The sequence below is a fragment of the Microcaecilia unicolor genome, chromosome 3 (assembly GCF_901765095.1).
Source record: "Microcaecilia unicolor chromosome 3, aMicUni1.1, whole genome shotgun sequence".
Lineage (NCBI taxonomy): Eukaryota > Metazoa > Chordata > Amphibia > Gymnophiona > Siphonopidae > Microcaecilia > Microcaecilia unicolor.
In genome coordinates, this window is record NC_044033.1 from 334,006,773 (window position 1) to 334,032,542 (window position 25,770).

General features: G+C 44.8%; 1 protein-coding gene across 1 annotated transcript in view; it reads left to right on the forward strand.

The window, feature by feature from the left end:
- Window positions 1-2,349: 2,349 nt before the first annotated feature.
- LOC115464705 (vomeronasal type-2 receptor 116-like) overlaps window positions 2,350-25,770 on the forward strand; it is a 28,649-nt gene continuing 5,228 nt past the window's right edge. The window contains exons 1-5 of the mRNA XM_030195068.1: window positions 2,350-2,569; window positions 9,920-10,002; window positions 19,516-20,304; window positions 22,632-22,859; window positions 23,726-23,852. Of these exons, the coding sequence (XP_030050928.1) occupies window positions 2,350-2,569; window positions 9,920-10,002; window positions 19,516-20,304; window positions 22,632-22,859; window positions 23,726-23,852 (1,447 nt within the window). The remainder of the gene's footprint in view (window positions 2,570-9,919; window positions 10,003-19,515; window positions 20,305-22,631; window positions 22,860-23,725; window positions 23,853-25,770) is intronic.

Sequence of the window (25,770 nt, forward strand, 5' to 3'; positions counted from 1 at the left end):
AGATGGATGGACTGGGAGGGGTGGGAAGCAGAGGGAAGGAGCAAGAGATGGATGGGACTGGAGGGGTGGGTGGGGAGCAGAGGGAAGGACCAGGAATTGGATTGGACTGGGAAATGAGGTGAGGAGAGGGAAGGAGCAGGAGATGGATGGGACTGGGAGGGGTGGGAGCAGAGGGAAGCCTACTGGAAAGAAGACACTGCATAAAACAGAAGACACTGGGACCAAAGCGAATAGAAAAACTAAATGATCAACAAAGGTAAAAAAGTATTTATTCAGAATATATTAATTGAAATACAGTATGTCAGCTTTTGAAATGTGCATCTGTGATATTTTGCCTGTAAATTTCAATTCCTTCCTCCATATTAGCATATTCATTTGCATATATATATATGCAAATGAATATGCTAATATGCTCCGCCCCATCCTTTGCCCCCCCAAATGAAACAGTCAAACTACGCCTATGATTATCGGGCTCTTGTGCTACGTCATCTGATGAGCGTTATTGATGACCAGACTGGGAAGGATAAATGTGCTGTTGAACTGGCTCGTAATCTATCACTGTTGGATTCCCTACATATGCAGAAAGAAGCCTGGAATCATGTTACACAGGCAACCATTGTGAACTACTACAAGCGGGCAAGCTTTGTTAAGGATGTGGAGAGGGACGAAAACAGGTGCAGCTGTTGCAAACGCGTCAGATGAAGAGGTTATTGACATCCCAGCCAGTTTTACTGAAGAGGAGTTTCCATCGCTATGTAGCTGTTGATTACGATCTACAAACAGCTGAAGACAGCACTGATGTTGAGAGACGCTCCTACATGCAGGCAACAACGGCTGATGATGGAACAGATGAGAAATGAGCAGCGAGGCACATGCTGATGAAATTCAACAACCTCCTGCTGTCACTTTTCAAGAGCGCTGGAGAGTCTCACACCATGCGGGCCTATCTGGAGGCCACTGGATGTCAGTGCTATGACAGTTTTTACCGTCTAGCAGACGTAGTCTATGGAACTCACAGACACAATAATGTACAGAGGACTATAACTGATTACTTCAAGCCAGCCTAATATCAGTTAACTGAGACTGTATACTGTATGTATAATAATAAACAGAACTGTACATATGTTTATCAGATGTCAAGCTTCTTTGGGTTACAACGGTAAGTGCACGCTCCGGTAACTGCATGCATTTCTTTGCACTTAAGTGGATTGCACTGTATATATATATATATATATATATATATATATATATATATATATATATATATATATGGCAAATTGGGGGGGGGGGGGGGGCTCAGGCAGAATTGCCCCCGCTGGGTAAGCTGCCCAAAGCAACAACCCCCAGTCCCTCTCCCCACCCAAATAAAGGATGGAATTGAAGGTGGTTAGTGATGTGGCAAGGACCAATGCCCACTACCACTAGGGATCATGGTTCTATAAAAGGGCTTGCTTCCCTTGCTCACTACCCATCACCAGGGTTTGTTGGGGGGGGGGGGGGGTCATTTTTACTTCACCTCCACTACTAGCGGGGTTAGACAGATTGTGAAGTCACTCTGGGAGGAGGTCTTGTGGGAAGGGGAAACTTTAGAGGGAAATTTGGTTTGGCGGAGTGCCTTATATCACTGATACTTTTGGCTGGTACTGACCCTTGAGAAATGTGGCCCTGAAGTGTTAGGTCCTTTACCACGGGAGTCAAGAACCTGCTGTAAAGAGGTAACGAGTGACTCCCATAGTAAATCAAGGTACAGTAAAGACTCATCTTTTGCTGCTCCTTGATAATTTCCCCCCTTTGTATCAGTCACAATCTCTGGAATCTCAAATGTATTAAAGGCAGTATGGACAGAATAACTGCACTGTGGATGGGCCATTTCATTTTTTTCTGTTATCATCAACTATGTTACACTATTATGAACTGCACAATCATTTCAATGAAATTAATTTGTCTCTTTAATTTAATGAAGACAAAGGATCTGTAAGATTATATTTAAAAGAAACAACCTATATTTCATGGTAAATGCAGATATCAGGAGCAGATATCCCTTAAGGCTGAACCTCTGAGCAGCAGGGCCCAACAGAGACCATATGATGTCCTCACAGGTGTTTGAGCTCAGCTGGAAATAGAGCTGTCACTTCACTGTAGCATTATAATTTCACATTCTTTCCTCATTCTCTATGTGTATAAAGACACAGGTCTAATTAATACTTAATATTTTCTGCCTATCATTCAAATATTCAATTTGATAGCTCTATCGAGAACTATACATCATCCCTACAAAACCCAAGTGTAACAACTGGAGTGAGAAGAGCGAGAATTATCATAGGAGAAGTTGTTTCAACAAATTTAAAGATGGAAGCTGATCTGGTTCTGTTTGTGTTGATGCTCTCTGACATCCTGTGGAAGACGACTGAGTTTCAGTGCACGCTTAGAAATTACTTATCAAGAGAACTAAAACCAGGATACCATAGAGATGGGGACATCATGATTGGGGGACTCAAGCTTTGGAAATATATTATTCAGTTGGTCAACCATCCTTCACAGCTGTTCCTTCATTTGAAGGACAATCAATGTAAGTAGTATCATGGTTTAGCTCCTATCTCAGACAGGCTGATATTTTCACTGCACACTGCAGTGACCTGCACACTGCAAATGTGACCTGTGGACATTTTACTAGTCCTCTCAGATAAAGTATGAGTGTTTTCCTTTTGAAAGTTTCCCTGGGGGAAAAATTACCAGCTAAGACTTTCATATTTTTTCTGTCTATATTTTCCCCTTAAAATAATCATAGAAATACAGAGCTAGATGTGCTGTCATCTCTCTCAAGACCTCATGCCTTTCTGGCAGGTAGAAATACCCTTTTCTCTGTGCACACTTTCCAGTGTAGAGAGTGGGAAGTATTCAGACAGTCTTAAATCCTGATTAAACAGATTGTGAACAGTGCCTTCCCCAAGTGCATTCTGATGCTGTTTTGTATTGAACTACATCAGATATTCACCAATCTCTCTATGAATGAAAAAAAAATATCTTATTTTTAAGGTTCACTCCTAATTAATTCCTTTGACATCCCCTTAACTTCTTAACATTGAGATTTTCATTCTTTTGAAAATACTACTTGCTTGTACCTTATTGAAAGCAGATAGGTATTTGAAATCTTGCATTACATCTTCCTTTTACTTTTCTTCTTCTGTACATTGCATCTTTAGCTCCTTCGGCTTCTCAGTGTGTGACCTGTTCTTCAGATTATGCAACATTTTGGTCACTTGTCATTTGAATTACACCACCTTATCGATGTCCATTTGTGCATTTGGTCTCCAGTACCTAAGGGTTGTCTTATTATAGACCTATACACATTGTCTTCAATTTAACCCTCACAATGGTCATTCCCTGTATGCAAATTTTGCTAGTCACTGAATTTCTTCTGTATTACATTTTGCTCCATTTTGTCTTCCATCAGTTCTCTGTTCTCCAACCCCTTATGTACTGGATGATAAGAAATCTCTACTCTGCTGTATCACTGAACTTCTGAGCATCGTAATTTCCTAAACCTTAATCAATGAGCTTTTAATTATTCTAATTTCCTGGACACATCTAAATATCTCCTTACTGCAGTAGTTGGAATTCCCTTTTCATGTCTTTTAATGACATTACACATATTGTCTCTGTTTCAGCAGATTACTTATTGCCAGATAGTCAGCTGATCACACCTCATATTTCAATTAAGGACATAAGAATAGACAGACTGGGTCAGACCAATGATCCATCTAGCCCAATATCCTGCTTCCAGCAGTGACCAATTCAGGTACAAGTACCTGATAGAATCTCAAATAGTAGTAAGATTTAGAGTATGGCAAGTACCATCTGAAGAATAGGAAAAACATGGGTGAAGGTAGAGAGAGAGAGAGGAGAGGAAAGAAATGTGCTTATTTTGTGCTAAACCTGGAGTGTGCACTTATCATCTTGTAAGTAGACAAATATGTAACAAACTCCTTTTCTAATCCTAATCCTAACCCTATTTCACTCATGTTTATTATCAATGTCTCTGTTTCTGTATTTTTTAGTTTGATGCTAATTTCATATTATCTCTCATTTATTATCCTTGAAGCCCTGTATTATTATACTATTACAACTTCCTGGCCTTTGTATCTGTGGTGGAGGAGATTAACAACAGCTCGGAGCTCTTACCCAACTTCACACTGGGATTCCACATTTATGACCCTTACAACAATGTACTCTTAACATATAGAGCTGCCATGAATATATTTCAGGAATGGACACTGGGATCCCAAATTATAGCTGCAAAACATCTGGACCACTGGCTGCTATTATTGAAGGTCTCCAGCTGAGCATTCGAGCCAGTTTTCCAGCCTGTCCAGGATATACCACTACCCACAGGTCAGGGGATATCTTAATTTTATTTTGCACCTTCATCATCCAGCACCACCTCTCTGTCTCTCTCTCCCACCATCCAGTATTGTCTCATTTCTCCTCCCCATACAACCTCTATCTGATATTGCCTGTTTTTCTGCCTCTTTCCCTCCTATCCAGCAATGTACCCTCCCTCTCCTTGCCACCACCACCACCACCACCACCATCCTCATCCTGCATTCCCCCATTTGTCTCCCTTTCCTCTCCCCCTCTCACTCACTCACTGGTCGCTGCCAGGCCCATTGCTTTCCCAGGTTTCCATGGCAGTGGCAGCACCAGCAAACTGAAAGAAGGCATGGAGGGCATTGCCCTGTGTATAAGTTACACCTTGGCAGCTGCTGTTCCTTGGAATTTGTGTGCCAGAAAAGGTTGTGTCACGTTTCCTGGCTATTCTGAGCTGGGCACTGTTGGCCATCTTGGATTCAGGTTTATTCCAGGGTTCGGCGGCCATCTTGGAGAGGGCGTTAGGCCAGGGCAGCCATCTTGGAGGTGGCAGCTGCAGGAAGGAAGCCCTTATTGGTCGCAGGGTGTTCCTGATGGGGGCTGCCATCTTGTTTTCAGCTGTGCCTGGTTGAGCCTGATCCTTCCTATTTAAGGCTCTGCCCTCAGTCTATAGGTGCTTCGGCTTCTACTCGGTTCGCTATTAGCAGTGCTTTGGATCTACTTCTGATGGATACCTGGTTCTGACCCCCTGCCTGTTCCTGGACCTTCTAGTGACCGCTGCCTGGTGTTGACCTGTTGCCTAGCCCTGGTTTGCTGTGACCTGCTGTTTGGTCTACCCTGTGGACTTTGTGCTGGACTTTGTTCTCTCTGTTGCTGGCCGCCCGAACTCAGGGGCTCAACTCCTGGGAAATGGCGGGAGGCACAGAGAGGACTCAGGGTTTTAGCCGACAGCCCGGTGAGGGTTTCCTTCATCGTGTTCAAGGGCTCACCTCTCCGTGGACATACATTACAGAAAGTCGAAGCCATGAGCTCGTTGGACCAAACCCGACCTTACCGAACTAGCTCGGATTGTACAGCAGCAGCAGGGTCAGCTGAATCAGTTGACCACCGCCCTACAGAGCGTCTGTGCTCAGGTTCAGACAATCCAGACCACCTGGTCCAACGCTTCTGCTCCTACAGAGCTGGCGGGCCCGCCCGCCGGTTCCGCCTTCCGGACCTGCCACGTTTTGATGGTACTCCCGTCGCCTGTCGTGGATTCATTAACCAATGCCGGATGTTGTTTGACCTGCAGCCATGAGCCTTCCCTTCAGATCAAGCCAAAGTTACGTACATGATGACTTTTGTCTGGACCAGCCTAGCCTGGGCTACCCCCCTGTGGGAACAGAGGGATCCAGTTTTGTTTAATTTCAGTGAGTTTTTACGCCAATTCCGAATGGTATTTGATGTGCCCGGAAGACCTTCCTCTGTAGCCGGAGAGCTTCTCCGCGTGCAGCAGGGTACAGACTCCGTGGGAGTGTACGCCATCTGATTCCGGACCCTTGCAGCCGAGCTGGGCTGGAACCAGGAGGCGCTGACCGCCATATTTTGGCAAGGATTGAATAGCCGCATCAAGGACGAACTAGCCGGACGAGAAGTACCCACGTCCTAGATGCCATAATCTCCTTGTGTACTAGGGTAGACATCCGGTTCCAAGAGCGAGCTCGGGAGCGGGCGGAACAGCGCCCTGGACTCAGACACTCCTCCACCCCGCAGGACTGTCGAACTCCGAGACCTAGCTCCGAAAGTTCCAGCAGAGAGATCGGAGGAACCCATGGTATTGGGCCAGTCTCGGCTGACCAAAAGGGAGCGAATGTTTCGGCGTAGCAACCGACTCTGTTTCTACTGTGGAGAGTCCGGCCATATGGTAGGCCACTGTCCCAACAAGTCGGGAAATGACCAGGCCCAGGACACTGAGGCAGGTGGCCCTGGGTCATGTATCTTCTAAGCCAGAACCAGAGTCCCCGCCAGCGGAGAAGCTGGTGGTGGTTCCCCTAACCCTGCAATTTCAGGGAACGTGGTAGTATCCACGTCTGCCTTGATTGATTCTGGGGCAGGGGGCAACTTCATTGCTGCGGACCTCCTGCCTGGGTTGGGGAGTTCCTGTATGACCTGTGTATCACCGTTGCAGGTGACTTCAGTCCAAGGCATGGCATTGCCCTATGCCATTACCCAAGTCACAAAACCCCTACAGATGAATTAGGGGCGAGTCACACGGAGACTAGTCAGCTCCGTATTCCCCGAAAATAAGACACTGTCTTATATTAATTTTTGCTTCCCCAAGACCCGCTAGGTCTTATTTTCAGGGGAGGCCTTATTTTCCGGGGAAACATCGGGTCGCCCCCCCCAACCGAGATCGCCGGCTCCCCCCCCCTCGATCGCCGGCTCCCCCGCCCTCAGTCGCTCCCGGAACTAACCTCTTAAACGCTTCCTTTCAACCATTCATCTTCGCACTCGCAGCAAGCAGGCAGGGCAGGCCACTCCTTCCGTGTCCCGCCCTCGCCTGACGTAACGTAACTCAGGCGAGGGCGGGACACGGAAGGAAGGAGTGGCCTGCCCTGCTGCTTACGGCGAGTGCGAAGGTGAAAGGAAGCGTTTAAGAGGTTAGTTCTGGGAGCGACTGAGGGCGAGGGGAGCCGCCGATCGAGGGGGGGAGCCGCCGATCTCGGTGGGGGTCTGACCCCGATTGTTTCCCCAAAAAATAAGGCCTCCCCTGCTAGGTCTTATTTTCGGGGGGAGGCCTTATTTTCAAATGCAGCAAGACCTCTACTAGGTCTTATGTTCGGAGGAATGTCCTATTTTTCGGGGAAACATGGTATGTTCTGCCCAAAGCCATTCATCCATTGATCCTGGGAATGCCATGGCTACGCCAGCCACATGCCACAGATCAACTGGGAGACGAGGGATGTGGCCAGTTGGAGTCCTCGTGCCAGGAGACCTGTCTTGAGACCGTGGTTCCACCCATTCTAAAGTGGAGGCGGCCACCGGAAGGTAAGGCCAAGTGCCCTGGCTTCCTACTGAGTATCAAATGTTCCAGTACGTCTTCGATGCCCGGGAAGCAGAGATCCTTCCGCTCATCGACCATTTGATTGCGCCATCGACTTAGTGTCGGGACAGATCCCACCTCGGAGACGAGTATACACCCTCTCTCGCGGAGAGTCAGATCTATGCGGCAGTATGTCCGGGACAACCTGGCGAAGGACTTCATCCGACCCTCTTCCTCGCCGGCTGGCGTGGGGTTCTTTTGTGGCCAAGAAAGATGGGTCATTACGCCATGCATCGATTATAGGGGGTTGAATGCCATCACCGTCAAGAATAGATACCCCTTGCCTCTCATCCCGGAGTTTTTGACCGAATCCAAGGGCCACCATTTTTTCTAAATTGGATTTACGGGGTGCTTACAATCTAGTGCGGATTGGGGCCGGGGGAACGAATGGAAGACGGCCTTCAATACTCATGAAGGGCATTTTGAATATTGGTCATGCCATTCGGCCTTTGTAACGCCCAGCCGTCTTCCAAGATTGTGTGAACTCCATTTTCCAGGATCTTCTATACTCATCGGTCATCGTATACCTGGATGATATTCTCGTTTTTCTTCCTCATTTCCGGAACATGTGAAGCATGTCCGTACGTGCTTCAACGACGGCGGGACCATCACCTCTTTCGAAGCTCGAGAAATGCGCATTCCATCAACGCAGCCTCCCTTTTCTGGGCTATATCCTTTCAGCACCTGGATTACGGATGGACCCCGGGAAGGTGCAAGCTATTCAAGATTGGCCACGACCACAGGGATTGCGAGCGCTCCAACGGTTCCTAGGGTTCGCTAACTACTACAGACAGTTTATACATCGATACTCTATAATAGCCGCTCTCCTTACCGCCTTAACCAAGAAAGGCGCTAATGTTCGGGATTGGTCTCCGCAAGCCATCGAAGCTTTCGAACTTCTCAAGAAGGCTTTCCTTTCCGCGCCGGTTCTTCATAGTCCTGATCCCCCAGCGACCCTTTATTTTAGAGGTGGACGCCTCGGCGGTAGGAGTGGGGGCCATCCTGTCACAGACCTCGGAGGCGGGGAAGCGGCATCCCTGCTTCTTCTTTTCTAGGAAATTCACAGCGGCTGAACGGAATTATACTGGTGGGAGATCGGGAACTGTTAGCCCTCAAGTTGGCCTTGGAGGAATGGCGATACCTCTTGGAGGGAGCAGTGCATCCGATTTCCGTCATCACGGACCATAAGAACCTACTTTACCTGCAGAATGCTAAGAGACTTAATCCTCGACAAGCCCGATGGTCCTTGTTTTTCACTCGCTTCAATTTCCGCCTCAGCTTTCGCCCTGCAGAGAAAAACGTCCAGGCGGATGCCTTGTCTCGAGCCTTTGACCCACCAGAAGAACCGAGGAGTGTCAGCCCATGCTTGACCCAGCTTGCATTGCCGCGACTACGCTCACAACTCCGGGGAAATCCAGGATCTCAGTGGCCCCTCGGTTCCGCAAGAAGATGCTGAAATGGGGACATGCTTCTACGATCGCTGGACATCAAGGATATCATAAGACTTTGCATCTTATATCTCACTATTATCGCTGGCCCCGCATGGCCCAGGATGTCCGCAGTATGTCACCACCTGTCCCACTTGCGCTTAATACAAGAGACCTATGGGGAAGCCCTGGGGGTTGCTTCAACCATTGCCAGTGCCTCAAGCTCCATGGCAGGAACTGTCAATGGATTTTATTACAGAGTTACCACCTTCCCAGGGTGTTACCGTCATCTGGGTGGTGATCGACCGTTTTTCTCAGCATGGCCACTTCGTTCCCCTGAAGGGACTTCAATCAGCGGCAGCTCTTGCCCAGCAGTTCATTCTCCATATCTTTTGCCTGCATGGGCTGCCTATCCGCATCATCAGCGCCGAAGTCCTCAATTTACATCTCGATTCTGGAGGGCCCTGTGTTCCAGCTTCGGTATCATGACCCATTTCTCCTCAGCCTACCATCCGGAGACCAATGGAATGGTAGAACGTACAAATCAAACACTGAAGCTATACATCCGGATGCATGTTATGCGCGACAGGACGATTGGGTTTCCATATTACCCTGGGCAGAGTTGCGTATAACAATAGTCGCCATTCAGCAGCGCACACTCTCCATGCTTCGCAGCATATGGATGGCATCCACGGTTGCCCCTTCCTATGCCCACCGCACAGGGGCAGCGTCTGTCTCTGCTCCACCTCAGCTCTATAGAACCTTGACCGATCTCCGCACAGTATGGAAGGACGTACAATTCCACCTTCATCGGGCCCGCGGAGACGATCCGCTCCTCAGCTGGCGCCAGGTCAATGGGTTTGACTTAATACTCAGAATCTCAAGCTCCGACTGCCATCCTTCAAATTCGCACCCAGATTCATTGGGCCTTTTGCCGTTGCGGAGCATCTGGGGAAGTTACCTATAGACTCCCGGCTGCCATCCCGTTTCAAGATACACAATGCATTTCATGTTTCTTACTCAAACCTTTTGTCTCGTCTAGGTGGCATCCTCGGCCCAAGGTGGGCCCTGTACTGGACGTGTCCTCAGAGCCAGAGTTCGAAGTCAAGACATCCTGGAGTCCAGGTGAGGAAGGGACGTCTCTACTATCTCTTGGCATGGAAAAACTACGGACCTGAGGATAATTCCTGGGAACCTGCTAGTCAGATTCATGCTCCCAAGCTGCTCCGTGATTTCCATGCCCGCTATCCTTCCTAAACCAGGCCCGGATAGAGAGGGAGGCCTTTAGGGGAGGATACTGTCACGTTTCCTGGCTGTTCTGAGCTGGGCACTGGTGCCATCTTGGATTCTTGGAGAGGGCTGTTAGGCCAGGGCAGCCATCTTGGAGGTGGCAGCTGCAGGAAGGAAGCCCTTATTTGGTCGCAGGGTGTTCCTGATGGGGGCTGCCATCTTGTTTTCAGCTGTGCCTGGTTGAGCCAGATTCCTTCCTATTTAAGGCTCTGCCCTCAGTCTATCAGTGCTTCGGCTTCTACTCAGTTCGCTGACTAGTAGCAGTGCTTTGGATCTACATTCTGACGGATACCTGGTTCTGACCTTTGCCTGTTCCTGGACCTGCTTCTGACCGCTGCCTGGTTTTGACCACTGCCTGTTCCTGGACCTGCTTTTGACCGCTGCCTGGTACTGACCCCTGCCTGTTCCTGGACCTTCTAGTGACCGCTGCCTGGTGTTGACCTGTTGCCTAGCCCTGGTTTGCTGTGACCCTGCTGTTTGGTCTAACCCTGTTGCTGGCCGCCCAAACTCAGGGGCTCAACTCCTGGGGAACGGCGGGAGGCACAGAGAGGACTCAGGGTTTGGGCCGACAAGCCCCGGTGAGGGTTCCTTCATCGTGTTCAAGGGCTCACCTCTCCGTGGAGATACATTACAGGTTGTATGGCTGTTTATTTATTAGCCTTTTGCTTGGGATCAGTTAGAAGAATTCAGCTTGTTTCCAGAAGTTTAAGTTAAGCTAGGTGATACTTTAGTTTATTTCATTCAGGGAAATTAGTGAGTTGCTGTAAGAATGTGTAAACCAAAGTACTGCTCTGCACACCAGAACTACAGGAAATTACATCAGCTCTGAAGTAATTTCCTGTTTGTGGAACCATCATGGCATACAAAGGGCAATGTCCCTGTGCTTGCCTTCTGTTTACTGATGCTGTTGCTGCCGTGCTGGACATCAGGAGCATGGGGCCAGTTGACCAATAAATGAATAAGTAGGAGGGGGAAAGGGAGACGTGGGTTGGTGATTGTTGGGAAAAGAGGAGAGATAGGACAATGCTGGATGGTTGGGAGTGGTAAGAGAGAAATAGGCGATGCAGACCAGCAAGGCAACTGGTCACAGCCAATAAGTGAGCAAGTGATGGAAGTGGGTCATGAGCAGGGAGGGTATTCCATTGCGGGGGTCATTATTTGCATAAAATGTTTTATAGCAGTTAAAAATGTAACATGTAAGGGAGCAGCAATCCTTAAAGAGACCGGTTGTAACTGCTACTGGTCTTCACCATTTACATTCCCAGTGGAGAGATTATACTTAGTAAGGATAGAGTTTTGTTATACATCCGTGTGGGTGCTCAACTTCTATTGAGTACCTAAGAAATTAGGTGCCTAAAGGCCTGTGTCAGGTCTTCATATAATTTTTATTGAGAGGTTGTGACAAATTGCACCCTAATAGATGATAGATGGACCTGTGAATTGATTTTGTTCTTGTTCCTTTCTCTTTGGTCCTCTCTAGTCCACCCTTATCTCATTGAAAAGTGCTGTGACAGCATGAAATATATACAGTCTACCTACAGTTTGCAGTGTTTGTGCTATTGTGCAACTTTGGAACAGCAGACGATCTATAAAAGTCTTGAAAATTGGAATGGAGAACAAGAGAAATTCCTTCATTTCTTCCAAGTAATTTATAAGAAACAGTGTATGCTGTGATGATATATCCCTGGAGCGATGTTATATGGGTCTCATAGTATGAGATCACATGGAGTCAACATTTAAACAGAAGTTATACATTTTGTGAAAGTCAGATACGCTAACCACTGTTACCCCCCCCGGCGTCTCCAGCAATGAGTTCCAGAGCTTAACTATTCTATAAGTGAAAAAATATTTCCTCCTATTTGTTTAAAAAAATAGGTTCATGCAATTTCATTGAGTGTCCCCTGTCTTTGTACTTTTTGAATGACCAAATGAACATAGTACTCAAGGTGAGGTCATACCATGGAATGATACAGAGGTTTATAATATTTTATGGTCTTATTTGAATCCCTCTCCTAATATCCTAGCATCCTGTTTGCTTTTTGGCTGCTGCCACACACAGGGCAGAAGATTTCAGCGTATTGTATACAATGAGGCATATTTCAAAGCACGTAGCCTTCCAAAGTTCCATAGAAACCTATGCCTCAATGACACCTAGATCTTTTTCATCAGAACTGACCTCCAAAAGTGAATCTAGCAGTAGATAACATTAAATTTATTCTCTTATTGGATGCCCAGCCTTCCAGTTTTCTTAAGGTCGTCCGGCAATTTTTACAATCCACATGCATTTTGATAATTTTGAATAGTTTCGTGTGATCTGCAAATTAAATCACCTACTTGTGTTGTTCAGATTTCCATATCATTTATAAATATGTTAAATACATTGTCCCTTCAGCAACTCTCCTATTTACCATCCTCCATTGAGAAAAATGTCATTTAACCCTACTCTCTGTTTTCTGTACAATAACTAATTCATAATCAAATAAAGACACTATCTTTCTATCCCATGACTCCTTAATTTCTCAGGAGTCTCTCATGAGGTACTTTGACAAAAACTTTCTGAAAGTCTAGAGACACTACATCAGTTGGTTCACCTTTATCGACATGTGTATTCTCACCATAAAAGAATGAAGCAAATGTTGCCGATTTGCCATATTTTCATCTGTCTGTTCATTCATCCTACCAGTATACTCCTTCCCTCATCTAGAATGGAATATCAATCCATAGAGATTCCATACTGCTATCTGTTTCATGTAGAATGTTTATTTTGTTTGACTCAATTCTCTCTTTAACATGTAGTGCAACTCCTTAACAATTTTTATCCACTCTGGCGTTGCGATATAATTTGTACTCTGCTAATACAATGTCCCATTGATTGTCCTCCTTCCACCAGCTCTCTGAGATGCTTATTGTATCTACCTCTTCATTTAGTGCTATATACTCCAATTCTATCTATTTTAAGACTTCTAGCATTTGTGCTAGACACTTCAAATGGCCTTTTTTCCTTGCATCTATAGGCTGCTTTGAAGCTTAAAGGGGATAATTTTATATCCTTATTCGTTCTCCCCTTGAAACTCTGGCTTTCTTTCCCCATTATTGAAACCTCTATTGGGATTCCCTAAATGTCCTGTTTCAATAGTATCTTTCAAGGATTCTCTGCACTGAACCATGCGCTGCTGGTGGCTGTCGGCTTCCCCTCCCCCAATTTAATTAAAGATGCTCTATCACCTTTTAAATGTTATCACCAGCAGCCCTGGTTCCATCCCAGTTAAGGTGGAGCCCATCCTTTTGGAACAGACCCCCCCTCCCCAGAATGTTGGCCAATTCCTAACAAATCTAAATATCTCACCCTTGCACTATTGTCTGAACCATGCATTGAGACTTTGGAGCTCTGCCTGCCTCTTGGATCCTGCATGTGGAAATGGAGAGCATTTCTGAAAATGCTACCCTGGAGGTTCTGAACTTCAGCTTCTACCTAATAAACTAAATTTGGCTTGCAAAATCTCCCTGTCACATTTTTCCTATGTCATTGGTACCCACATATACCAGACAGCTGGCTGCTCCCTAGCACTATCTAAAATTCTATGTAAGTGATGTATGAGGTCCACCACCTTTGCACCAGGCAGGCAAGTGAGCAGGGAATTCTCATGTCCACCAGTCCACCCAACTATCTAATAATTGAATCACCAACTACACAGTTGTCTTATTCTTTCCCTACTGTTCAGAAGTTCCAGAGACACATCCTCTGTTGGAGAGGACATTGCATCCCTTGGTAGGCCAGGTCCTTGGCTACAGGATTAACTTCCAACTTCACCAGGGTAATACTCTCCCTTTAGGAACCTCCCTTGTCTAAGGCAGCACAGGGGCTGCCAGATTTGAGTTGGGACTCTCCACAATGTCCCTGTAGGTCTCATCTATGTACCTCTGTCTCTCTCAGCTCTCTAAGTCTGCTACTCTAGCCTCAGGATTGTTCTCTGAGAGCTAGGAGCTCTTTGGCATCAGGCACATACATATAACCTATCACCAACTGGGAGATAATCATACATGTGACACTCAATGCAAAGACTGGATAGCATCCCTCTTGGTGCTGGACTGCTGTCTGTGTCTTAGTATTATTGAGTTATTTAATAATTTAAAACTTGTTAAGATGTTGAGATATTAGACTAATATAAAGAGTGTTTAGATTATTTGATATTTTGTGTGATTTATTTACATAGTAATGGAAGGCAGATAAAGACCCAAATGGTCCATCCAGTCTGCCCAACAGTCACATTCATTATCATTCAAGATTAAATCAACGATTGAACCTGATATTTTATACTTCTTGATCATGGTCTTTCTTTGGCGTTCTGGGACATAGACCATAGAAGACTGCCCGATTCTGTTATGTTCCAACTATGTGTTTGCTTCTCAGAAAGTAATGAAATTTAATTAAAACTCTGTAATGAAGGTTTCCACTTGTTATCCTAATTAGAATAATAGACTATAAATTAAGACTATAAATGAAGAGATTTGCTAGATTTGGGTGGGATTTGGGGAGGGTGGGCAGAAATGAGTCTGAACTAGGCCCTGCTGTGCCTTCTAGAGGCTATCTGTTTAAAAGGTGTAGGCTGTGGCAGAAAGTTCCAGTTTTAAAACTATGGGGAAAAGGGTTTACATTATGGAACTAGTTAATAAAGTTTGCTTTTTTAAATTCAAACTGTCTTTATCAGTAAACCTACAATTCTCTTTTATCCCCAATCTTTAAAGCACTAAACCACAGAAATAAAATAATGTTCTCTCCAGAGATCTGTCCTCCTCTCGTAGAACTTCTCAGGAAGTTAGAGTCCACTGGGCATCTCTCAATTGGAGGCAAGCCATGGGAGTGGCATGACATCTGCTGAGCTGTGACCTGCTTGCTGCTTCAGACCTTGTGAGGCAAGCACTATCAATGCATCCTCTCTTCACAGGGGCAGAAAATCCCAAACTTCCACTGTATCAACCAGGACTTCTATGTATTCCCATCATTGAATTCCGATAGCTTGGACTTTGATGACATACCCTAGGAGTTTCCACACCTGAATATTTCTCCGCATTGTCTCTTGCGCTCTTTCCTACAATGTGCTCTTGACCAGCAATTGGTGTCAGTATATTTCCTGATAAGGTCTGATACCTCCTCCACCTTGTCAACAAAAAGTTTCTCTCAGCAAGGTACATCCACTAACCTCTTGAACCACTGGTTCCAGGTCAGAGACACGCAACCATGAGAGTCTATGGATCCTCACACCAATAGCAGAGAGCCTGGATGCAATATCAAAGATGTTATACGTAAGTCCCGCTGGCCATATATATCCTGCACTGCAGCTATTTGTTGGGTAACTGGTGAAGCTCAGTGGCCTGCTCCTGAGGGAGGGAGTCTATAAGACTTAAGCCTCCTATGCACTTTATATGCTCGTGTAGATCTGGTAGATTGGGATGCAGTTAATGAGCATTGAGCCTAATAGAGTTTCCTCCCAAATGAGTCCAGGATCCACACCTCTCTACCTGGGGGAACCAAGGCATAACTCCTGAAACTTCTGGCTCATTTTAGGGAGGATTCAACTACCAGAGAGTGGCGAGGCAATTGTGCTGTCTTGAATCCGGGAGCTTTCTGGATACGATACTGAGTATCCATCTTATTTGGTACAACCTGCACTGAAAGGGGAGATTCTCAATTCTCATCATTAAGGATAGGGTATAATGGAACTGTGATCCCCTTCTTTAGGAGGAGATTACATCTTTGCCCTAGGCTCCTCCTCCATCTCCAAATTAAATGGATTGGCCAAAGCCATCTCTTTCACAAAACGGTGTGAATGAGAGACTCCCAGGTTGAGAGTTACATCTCTCTTGAGGCAGGGAGGAGACAGAAGGGACTCCATATAACTCACATCCAAGAAGTGCGGAGTCTCCTTTGAATCCCATGAGCATTCCAAGTCAGACTCCTCACAATACTCCGGATGTGTAGAGTGAGTCTGTGCCTGCCCTGGCTCAATAGAACATATCGATGTCCCAGAGGATGCCCTACTATCAGATTCCAAGGAAGCTTCCTGTCCCAGTGTAGAGAGCAGTACATCATGGGTTGATGTTGATGTCGACAACCGTCAAGGCACAGGAGTTGGAGACTGTTCCACAGACAGAATAGGGGCCTCAGGAAGGAATTGAGAGGCTGAGCTGCATCTGGCATAAGCACCCTTGATGCTTGAATGGTGTGCAGTGAAACATCTGCTCCAGCTCCTCCCTGAGCATGCCCTAGGACTGCTCATTGAGGGCAGGCATTATCTAAGGCTGGGGAGTCGGTTTAGGGACAACCTGAGAAAGGGTCAGTGTCAAATCAGAAGTGGGATCCTGGCTGCTCAGCGACTGGATACCGGAACCTCTACTAAAGAGGGGAAACTATCCATTTAGGAGTGCCGGGGCATCAGCATTGCCAGTAACAGAGAAGCACTAGCAAGGTGCTTTGAAGAGGACGATGATTATGCTTCTTGGTTTCCCTCAACACTCAGCATCGCAGTCCTTTGGTGCCAATGAGGATAACATCGAATCGAATGCATCTTCGGAGTTGGGTCCGATGGTGGCTGGTATCAGGGCCTAATATCAGCACCTTCTCAATGCTGGTGTTTCTTCCACTGGTAAATGAAGTCTGAGCAGCCATCGAATTGAAGCTTCCAGTACCGATGTTGATGAACCATTCCTTCCACGAACCAAAATGTTTTCCTGCTGGACCTGACACATCTTCTATATCCTTAACTGTATTTTTAAACAGAGAGAAATAAGAGGCTCATGGTTAAGCCCAAGGCACCAGATATATGAGTCCCATTACTGAAATCATCTGACTGCATTGGGCACACCTTTTAAAGCCACAGGGTATCTTCTTGGACATCAGGTAAAGAATTGTGGCTAAATTAGACTCCTCAATCTTGAGTGACAAAAGAGGCAAGGCTCAACTGAGGCTGGTGCTCAGGCCTGAAGGGGACCTGAAAAGCTGAATGAAAAAGAAAGAAAGAAAACTTGATGAACTGAAAACCTAAAAAAATAAAGGCGAAGGTGAAGAAATGGTGGAAAAATATGAGAAAACCCGATTGGAAGCCGCTGATAAGGTATCTGTGAAAAGCGCTGACGAGAAACCACAAAGAAGCGGTCTCCCAGCTCCATGGAAAAACGTAGACTGAGGAACTGCACTTACATATCGGGTGAAGAGGCACCTGCGCATGTGCAGTAGGACTCTGCTAGAATTTCTAGTAGCTATATATGCTAGGCAGGGTCCACATCAAGCTCAGTTGGATGACGTCACCCAGATTTGAGAATACTTATGGAAAAATATGAGGAAAGCCCGCACGGGAAGACACTGAAAAGGTATCTGTGAAAAGTGCTGACCACAAAGAAGTGGCCTCCCAGCTTCATGGAAAAACATAGACTGAGGAACTGCAATTACACGTCGGGTGAAGCGGCACTTGTGCATGTCCAGTAGGACTCTGCTAGAATTTTCTAGTAGCTATATATGCTAGGGTCCACACCAAGCTCATCCAGATGATGTCACCCAGATCTGAGAATACTTATGGCCTACTTGCCTTCAAGAGAATAGCATGATATGATTCTATAATTTAGGTATGACCTTGCACCTCATCCACACATGTGCATGCCATCCACAATATTGTGCACCATGAAATTGTGTCGTGTACTTTTCTGCTAGTTCATATTATGTAAGAGGTCAATGTATTTGCGGAAGTGACTAGAATACAATATTACACATGTTTCTTGCCGTCCTTCAGCTAGGTGACTCTTTACAGAATTACTGCAATGTGTGGAAATGTACATTCTCAAATCTGTGTGCCTACGTTTCTAGAAATGTCTTTGGACGCCCATCTTTTTTCTATGTGAGAAAAGAAACAGACAAAACATAAGTACATAAGTATTGCCATACTGGGAAAGACCAAAGGTCCATCAAGCCCAGCACCCTGTTTCCAACAGTGGCCAATCCAGGTCACAAATACTTGGCAAGGTCCCCAAAAAGTACAAAACATTTATACTGCTTATCCCAGAAATAGTGGATTTTCCCCAAGTCCATTTAATAATGGCCTATGGACTTTTCCTTTATTAAGCTGTCCAAACCTTTTAAAACTCTGCTAAGCTAACCGCCTTTACCACATTCTCTGGCAACGAATTCCAGAGTTTAATTACACGTTGAGTGAAGAAAAATGTTCTCCAATTCATTTTAAATTTACTACATTGTAGCTTCATCGCATGCCCCTAGTCCTAGTATTTTGGAAAGCATAAACAATGCTTCACATCTACCCTGTCAACTCCACTCATTATTTTATAGACCTCTATCAAGATATATATAGAGCTGGACCTCTCCCCTGAAGAATAGCAAGACTTTGGCCATGTGTGGTGGAGGTTCTTGGTGCGGTGGAAGCTGTTGAAAGTTAAGTGGTGCTGGTTTTAACTCCTAAGTTTACACCGTTGAGAAAAAGGTTAATTATTGGATTGATGAAGAGGTGTACGCATTGCCTATAGTAACCCCCCCCCAAAACTATTTCTCTCTACATTGTGAAGAAATAGTGACGTGATGTTTGAGGTATGTCAGCAAAATTTTCTGGGAAGATGCTAGTTTATTAATTTGACTGTTGAGGCATATATTTGGGATGGACAGACATAAGTGTGTTCTAAAGTGTAACTCATGTTGAACCATATAAAACCCAGGAGCACATCTCAGTAGCCCCATTTCCTGGGACACCGCAGGTGTTAGCCAGCCTTCTGGAGGTAAAACTAACATCCAAAAACCTACTATAAGTAAAATTAACATCCACCCTTCAGCAGTAATTTTGAGATACAGAAGCTGCAGGACTGGAACAACGACTGAGTGTTCCCACCTTTAGAAAAAGTGAATAAGAGGAGGGTCTCTGAAGTTTGAAGTTTGAGGGGTTTGAAGAAGGTCCGGGGCGGGGGCGGGGGCTCTTACTTTAGTATTTCAGCAGCAGCCACAGAAGTCACTTGGAGGAAGGTTGGGGGGAGAAGGGAGATTTTATCCTACTGTTTCATTATTCCTTATCTTTGTTTCATTGACTTTAAGGAAAGAAGCCAAAGACATTTAAAATGAATTAAAAAGAAGAGATAAAACATAAACATTTTCTGTGCACAGCCCCTCTTTGCTCTGCTGTGTCTCCCCAACAGCTCAGTACAGCTTTTCTAATACGTCATACCAGTTGGCTTTGCCATCTAATACTTTATCTCCTCTACTCTGTCCAGTATAATTCTGTTCTAAATATTTGATATGTGAATGAAATGTAATCTTACGACTAAGATGGTGATAAATTCAATCTTTATTTTCAACAGATAAGTTACATCTCAGGGAATCCTGTCATGAGCGACACAGTTAAGTGTCCTTATTTTTACCGGACTGTCCCTAGTGAGCTGCACCTCTGTGTTGGGATAGTCAAATTGTTGAAGCATTTTGGCTGGAACTGGGTCGGTGTCATTGCAGCTAATGATGAAAATAGCATGAGGGCTGTGCAGATCCTGAGAGAAGGGATTGAGCAGAGTGGAGGTTGCATTGAATTCATAGAAACCATCCAAGAGTCCAGTTCAATCATGATTCAAAATGTTACTAATATTTACAACACCATCATTACATCTTCAGCTAAAGTAATTATTTTGTATTGTAATAGAGACGTCACAGATTTTATAAGATATACACCCATTTGGCAAATACCGGGAAAGGTCTGGATCACAACAGCTGAATGGTTATTTGTCTTTCCCTCAATCAATGACAATAAGAAAAACACCTTTGCTTTCACTGTGGGAAAGAGGACTATTCCAAGCTTTCACAAATTTGTCCGTGAGGTGAATCCTTCCATGTTTCCAAATGAATCATTCATAGAGATGTGGTGGAAGGACCTGTGTAATAACAAGTGTCCTAAGAGCATCCAAAGATCCTGCAGCAGTGATGAAACGTCTGACTACATCTTACACTGTGACATCGTAATCCTTGGAAGCAGTTATAATGTGTACAATGCCGTGTACGGTCTGGCACATGCACTGCATAACATGATCACTTCTGGTTCTAGAAATAGCAGCCTGTTAAGTGGAGAAAGTGAGAAAATTTTGGATTTTTCACCATGGAAGGTAATATCCTTTGATGGAGGAATGTTATTTTCAGAAACAAGTGATTAGTCTATAATTGCAGGATGCAGTGAAGTCTGTGATAGTCACACAGATGCCGTCAGAGATGTGCACCAATTTCAAAGATACAAGTGGATTGTAAAGCATATATATAAAATTATGAGAGTAGTATTAATTGCACAGATGTCAGAGCTTTAAATTACTTCCAGAGTGGGTACATCTTTTTTCCAATTTGTCAAAACATCTGCCCTTATCATTTGTCTCTGCGTTCAATGAGCTTTCTTCTTTTGATCATAAACTCTCCTCTGCTGCTTTTAGGTGACTTCATCCTGCCCTGTCTGACTCTGTATCATCTTTCTTGGGATTAACCTCTGTCGCTAATCTTACTCAACATGTTTCTTTTCCTATCCACTCTGTTGGCAATGTAAGCTACCTATCCATAAAGTTCAAGTTGGTGAGGTTTCCTTCTCTGGTCCCCTCCTCTATGTCTACTCTCTCTGTTCCCTGGTCTAATCACCTGCTTATTTCCTTTTCTCTCTCTTTTCCAGTGCCTCCACCCACACCCCTCACTTCCCCTCTCTTTCCCTGGTCCCCTCCTCTATGTCTGTGTTCCCTGGTCTGATTCCTTTTCTCTCTCTGTTCCAGCACCTCCACCCTCACCCCTCCCCCCCCACACACACTTCTTGCCCTCCAGTCATGCCCCAACAGACTCAGCTTTCAATCTTTTTTTGTGATAATCTCAATCAGCTCTTCCCCCTTCACCTTCTCTCCTTCTCTCAGCTCAGATGACTTATTTAAATTCCTTGCTTCAGCATCTCCTTGAAATTTGCATGGAAATCCCCCAGCCTCGTATCTGACATTTGCTCTTGCACCAACTTGGTTTCTTAAAACTCTATAAGTTCTGAGTCAAACAGAGATTCAAGTCGATCAATAGAAATCAAACAAAATAAAACATGGAAAAGAAAATAAGATGATACCTTTTTTATTGGACATAACTTAATACATTTCTTGATTAGCTTTCAAAGGTTGCCCTTCTTCCTCAGATTGGAAATAAGCAAATGTGCTAGCTGACAGTGTATATAAGTGAAAACATTCAAGCATTACTATGACAGTCTGACAGGGTGGGAGGATGGGGGTGGGTTGGAGGTATGCATGGGGACATCAAAGCATATCATTGATATTCTAACAGGATGGGTGTGGATAGGTGAGGAATGGGGTGATCAACAGAGACATACAGCTTTATGGTTTATAATGGGCTAGGAACCCCAGGTCCTTGTTAAGTCCTTTCTGTTGGGTGTTAAAATATTCAATTACCTATCCACACCCATCCTGTTAGAATATCAATGATATGCTTTGATGTCCCCATGCATACCTCCAACCCACCCCTAGCCTCCCACCCTGTCAGACTGTCATAGTAATGCTTGAATGTTTTCACTTATATACACTGTCAGCTAGCACATTTGCTTATTTCCGATTTGACGAAGAAGGGCAACCTTCGAAAGCTAATCAAGAAATGTATTAAGTTATGTCCAATAAGAAAGGTATCATCTTATTTTCTTTTCCATGTTTTATTTTGTTTGATTTCTATTGATAACCTTAAGAGTGGACTAACACGGCTACCACACTCCTCTACTTAAGTCGATCAATAAAACAGAGGTTGTTCCTGCGCAACTTTTACTCCAAATTATCTATCTTGTCATCAAAGGTAAATGTTTCTGCATGAGAGCCAGCTGGGCTTGGGCCTGTGACAAGACCTCTGCCATGTTGGAAGTATGTTTCTCTACCTTCTGCATGCAGTGCCCTATCTCAGACCATGTCATTCAGTTGTGCAGATACCTTTTGAAATGGCTATCCAGAGCCGCAACTACTGCTGAGGAAAGTGTTTGAATGAGCGTGCCATCATCCACCTCCACCATCTTTCAGTCTGCGGATTAGGGCTTCTCTTTCACTTTTCCTTTTGATTTATCCATCATTACCATTAACTGTCCTAATTTCTGGCACTTAGCTATGCGGGTGTTGGCAAAACCGCTGGTTCCAACACTTTAAACATGCGTGGTCAGAGCTGATATTCAAATAGCTATGCCTGGTTTAGTGCCACTGAATATCGGGGCTAGGCAGCCACAGGGCTTTTTATATAGCTATAAATGTAGGTAGAGATAGATAGGTAGATAACCGTGTACAAGCAGCTGGAATAATTTTCCAGATAACATCCATTACATCATGTTGCTCTGAAATTAAAGTCCATCCCTAAAATGAGATTAAATGTGTTTGATATTATGAATGTATTCCTGCAGTGAGTTCATTAATAAAAATGTTTTGCTTCCCATTAGCTTCATCATTATCTGAAGAAGCTTCGTTTTAACAATGTTCTGGGTGAAGAAATGTTTTTTGATGAGAATGGTGATCTCGTCATTGGATATGATATTATAAGCACAGTAATTCTACCTGTTGGGACACGGAGTAATGATATTGTTGGAAGCTATAATCCTTATGCTCCACCAGAGAAGAGCTTTACCATCAATGAGAAGACAATTGTGTGGGAGGACTTGTTCAGCCAGGTCAGGTATAAAATGGAAACTAGTGAACCATGCACATATCATGCGTGTTTTTATAAAACATATAAGAATACCAAATCTGATCACTGTTCCTTATAAGCTCAGTAGGAGTCCTCTAACTGTACTACTGCCAGTGGGTGGTGAGGGCTTCAAGATCACCAGGCAGACATGTGAATGGACACACATTGATGATGTGTTCTATTGCTTGGTAGATGCTATAGGGGCCTTGTGGACCACCTCTGAAGACCCAGTGCCGTTCTTTGAATGCTTACTGACTACAGTCTGACTGAAATTGGTATAGCCATGATCACAAATGACTTTTAAAGACTGCTTACAGTCAGGTGTGGGCTGGAAGGTAAAGCCAGACTGAATTTCTCAACAGAACTTGTCTTGCAAGGGTGTTGTAAATGTCATGGTGAAATGGAAGCTCTGGGATTTTTTTGGATCTGAGCGAGCAAACTAGCTGTGGTGCTCCAATGACGAATGCCTGATGTTGCAATATTATTAATCATCATTGTTAGTAAATGAGTGGGTCATAGAGGGCCACTAATGATCCATATAGTACAATTCAGCATTGTGCCTTCCAAATGTACATGTAAAGTGCTATGTTACACTGTATAAACCTCATGAACTTGAACTTTATGGTTAGGTAGCTTACAAATAACAAAATTAATTAAATTAAATTATATTTGATCTTCCATTCAAAATATAGTGCTAATACCTCATTCCCATATTCTCCTGAGTAACTTGGTAATGAGACAAAAAAACGTAAAAGGCTATAACCACCTCATGTTTACAAAGAAACTGCATCTGAAAAGTCATATTCCAGTGTTATCACAACTTTCTACGATTATTTTCTCAATCCTCAGGCACCTCCTCAGTCCAGATGCAACCCGAGTTGCCTTCTTGGGTTCAGGAAATTAACCAGGGAAGGAAAGTCCATTTGCTGTTATGACTGTATTCGCTGTTCAGAAGGCGAGATCTCCAACCAAACTGGTGAGCGATGACATTATAATGAGACATGCCCTTGGGCACTGGCTATTCATCATTGAGCCCATATCCAGCCTTTGCAGTCAGCATTGTAAAAATACTAACGGGTATGGCTATTAAAAAAAAAAAAAGCAAGGTATTGATCACCAATATCCAGATAAATTAAGTACTCACATAGATATGTTTTATATAAACTATCGGTCCAATATTCAGTGTGGGGTGCTGGGTGTCTTTGGGGCAGAGAATAGGCATATTCTGTGCTAATCAGTGCAGATATATTCCATGCAGCAACTGATTAGCACTTGATTAGCAGGGAACCCTAACTGCCTAGAAAATAGGTGTTGGTAAGTGTTCCCAGACTAATGGTGAAATTTTAGAGTAAGCTGCTTTATGGGATTTGGATTTGGATTTGGATTTGAAAATATGGGCACACAGAATTGATATGACGGAAAAATTATATAGTTCTTCCCCGTGTTTAGCAGTATTGTTACTCTTGACTTCTATGGAGGGGCATAATCGAAGGGGCGCCCAAGGTTTGCTGAGGACGTCCTTGCAAAACGTCCCGGTGGAGGGGTGAGGAAACCCGTATTATTGAAAAAAGAGGGACATCCATCTTTCGTTTTGATAATAAGGTCGGGGATGCCCAAATCTTGACATTTAGGTCGTCCTTAGAGATGGTCGTCCCTAGACTTGGTCATTTCTGATTTTCGGCGATAATGGAAACTAAGGACGCCCATCTCAGAAACGACCAAATGCAAGCCCTTTGGTCGTGGGAGGAGCCAGCATTCATAGTGCACTGGTCCCCCTGACATGCCAGGACACCAACAGGGCACCCTATGGGGCACTGTAGTGGACTTCAGAAATTGCTGCCAGGAACATAGCTCCCTTACCTTGTGTGCTGAGCCCCCCAAAACAAGTGCACTGCACCCACTAAAACTGCTCCAGGGACCTGCATACTGCTGTGATGGACCTGAGTATGACATTTGAGGCTGGCATAGTGGCTGGCACAAAAGATTTTTAAAGATGTTTTTTGAGGGTGGGAGGGAGTTAGTGACCACTGGGAGAGTAAGGGGAGGTGATCCCTGATTCTCTCCGGTGGTCATCTGGTCAGTTCGGGCTCCTTTTTATGACTTGGTCGTAAGGAAAACAGGACCAGGTAAAGTCGTCCAAGTGCTCATCAGGGACGCCCTTTTTTCCATTATGGGTTGAGGATGCCTATGTGTTAGGCATGCCTAAGTCCTGCCTTCGCTACGCCCCCAACATGCCCCTGTGAACTTTGGTCATCCCCGTGACGGATAGCAGTTGGGGAAACCCAAAATTGGCTTTTGATTATGCCGATTTGGGCGACCCTGTGAGAAGGACGCCCATCTTCCGATTTGTATCGAAAGATGGGCGTCCTTCTCTTTTGAAAATTAACCTGCAAATGTTCTGTTTTGTGGGTAATCAAGGATTTTTGTCCAAATTTGCAAACATAAGAACATAAGAGTTGCCCTAATGAGTTAGACCAAAGGTCCATCTAACCTGGTATCCTCTTTCCAACAGTTGTCAATCCAAGTCACAAGTACATAGCAGAATCTCAAAAAGTAGATACTCCATGTCCCTTTTTTTCCAGGAATAAGCTTTGGCTTTCCCCAGATCTACCTTAATAATGTTTTAAGAATTTTTCCTCCAGGAATAAACTTTTTCATAATGTATCTAACTTCTGTCCCTTGCCCTTTGGGAGGGGAAGACACTTCAGCCTTGGAGATACACTCCTTGGCTAGTATCAGTGGCATTCCTAGGGGGGCTGACACCCAGGGCGGATCGCCGATGTGCCCCGCCCCCCGGGTGCACGCCGCTGGGGGGATGCCACACGCTCCTGTCCTTCCTTCGTTCCATGCTCCCTCTGCCCCGGAACAGGAAGTAACCTGTTCCGGGGCAGAGA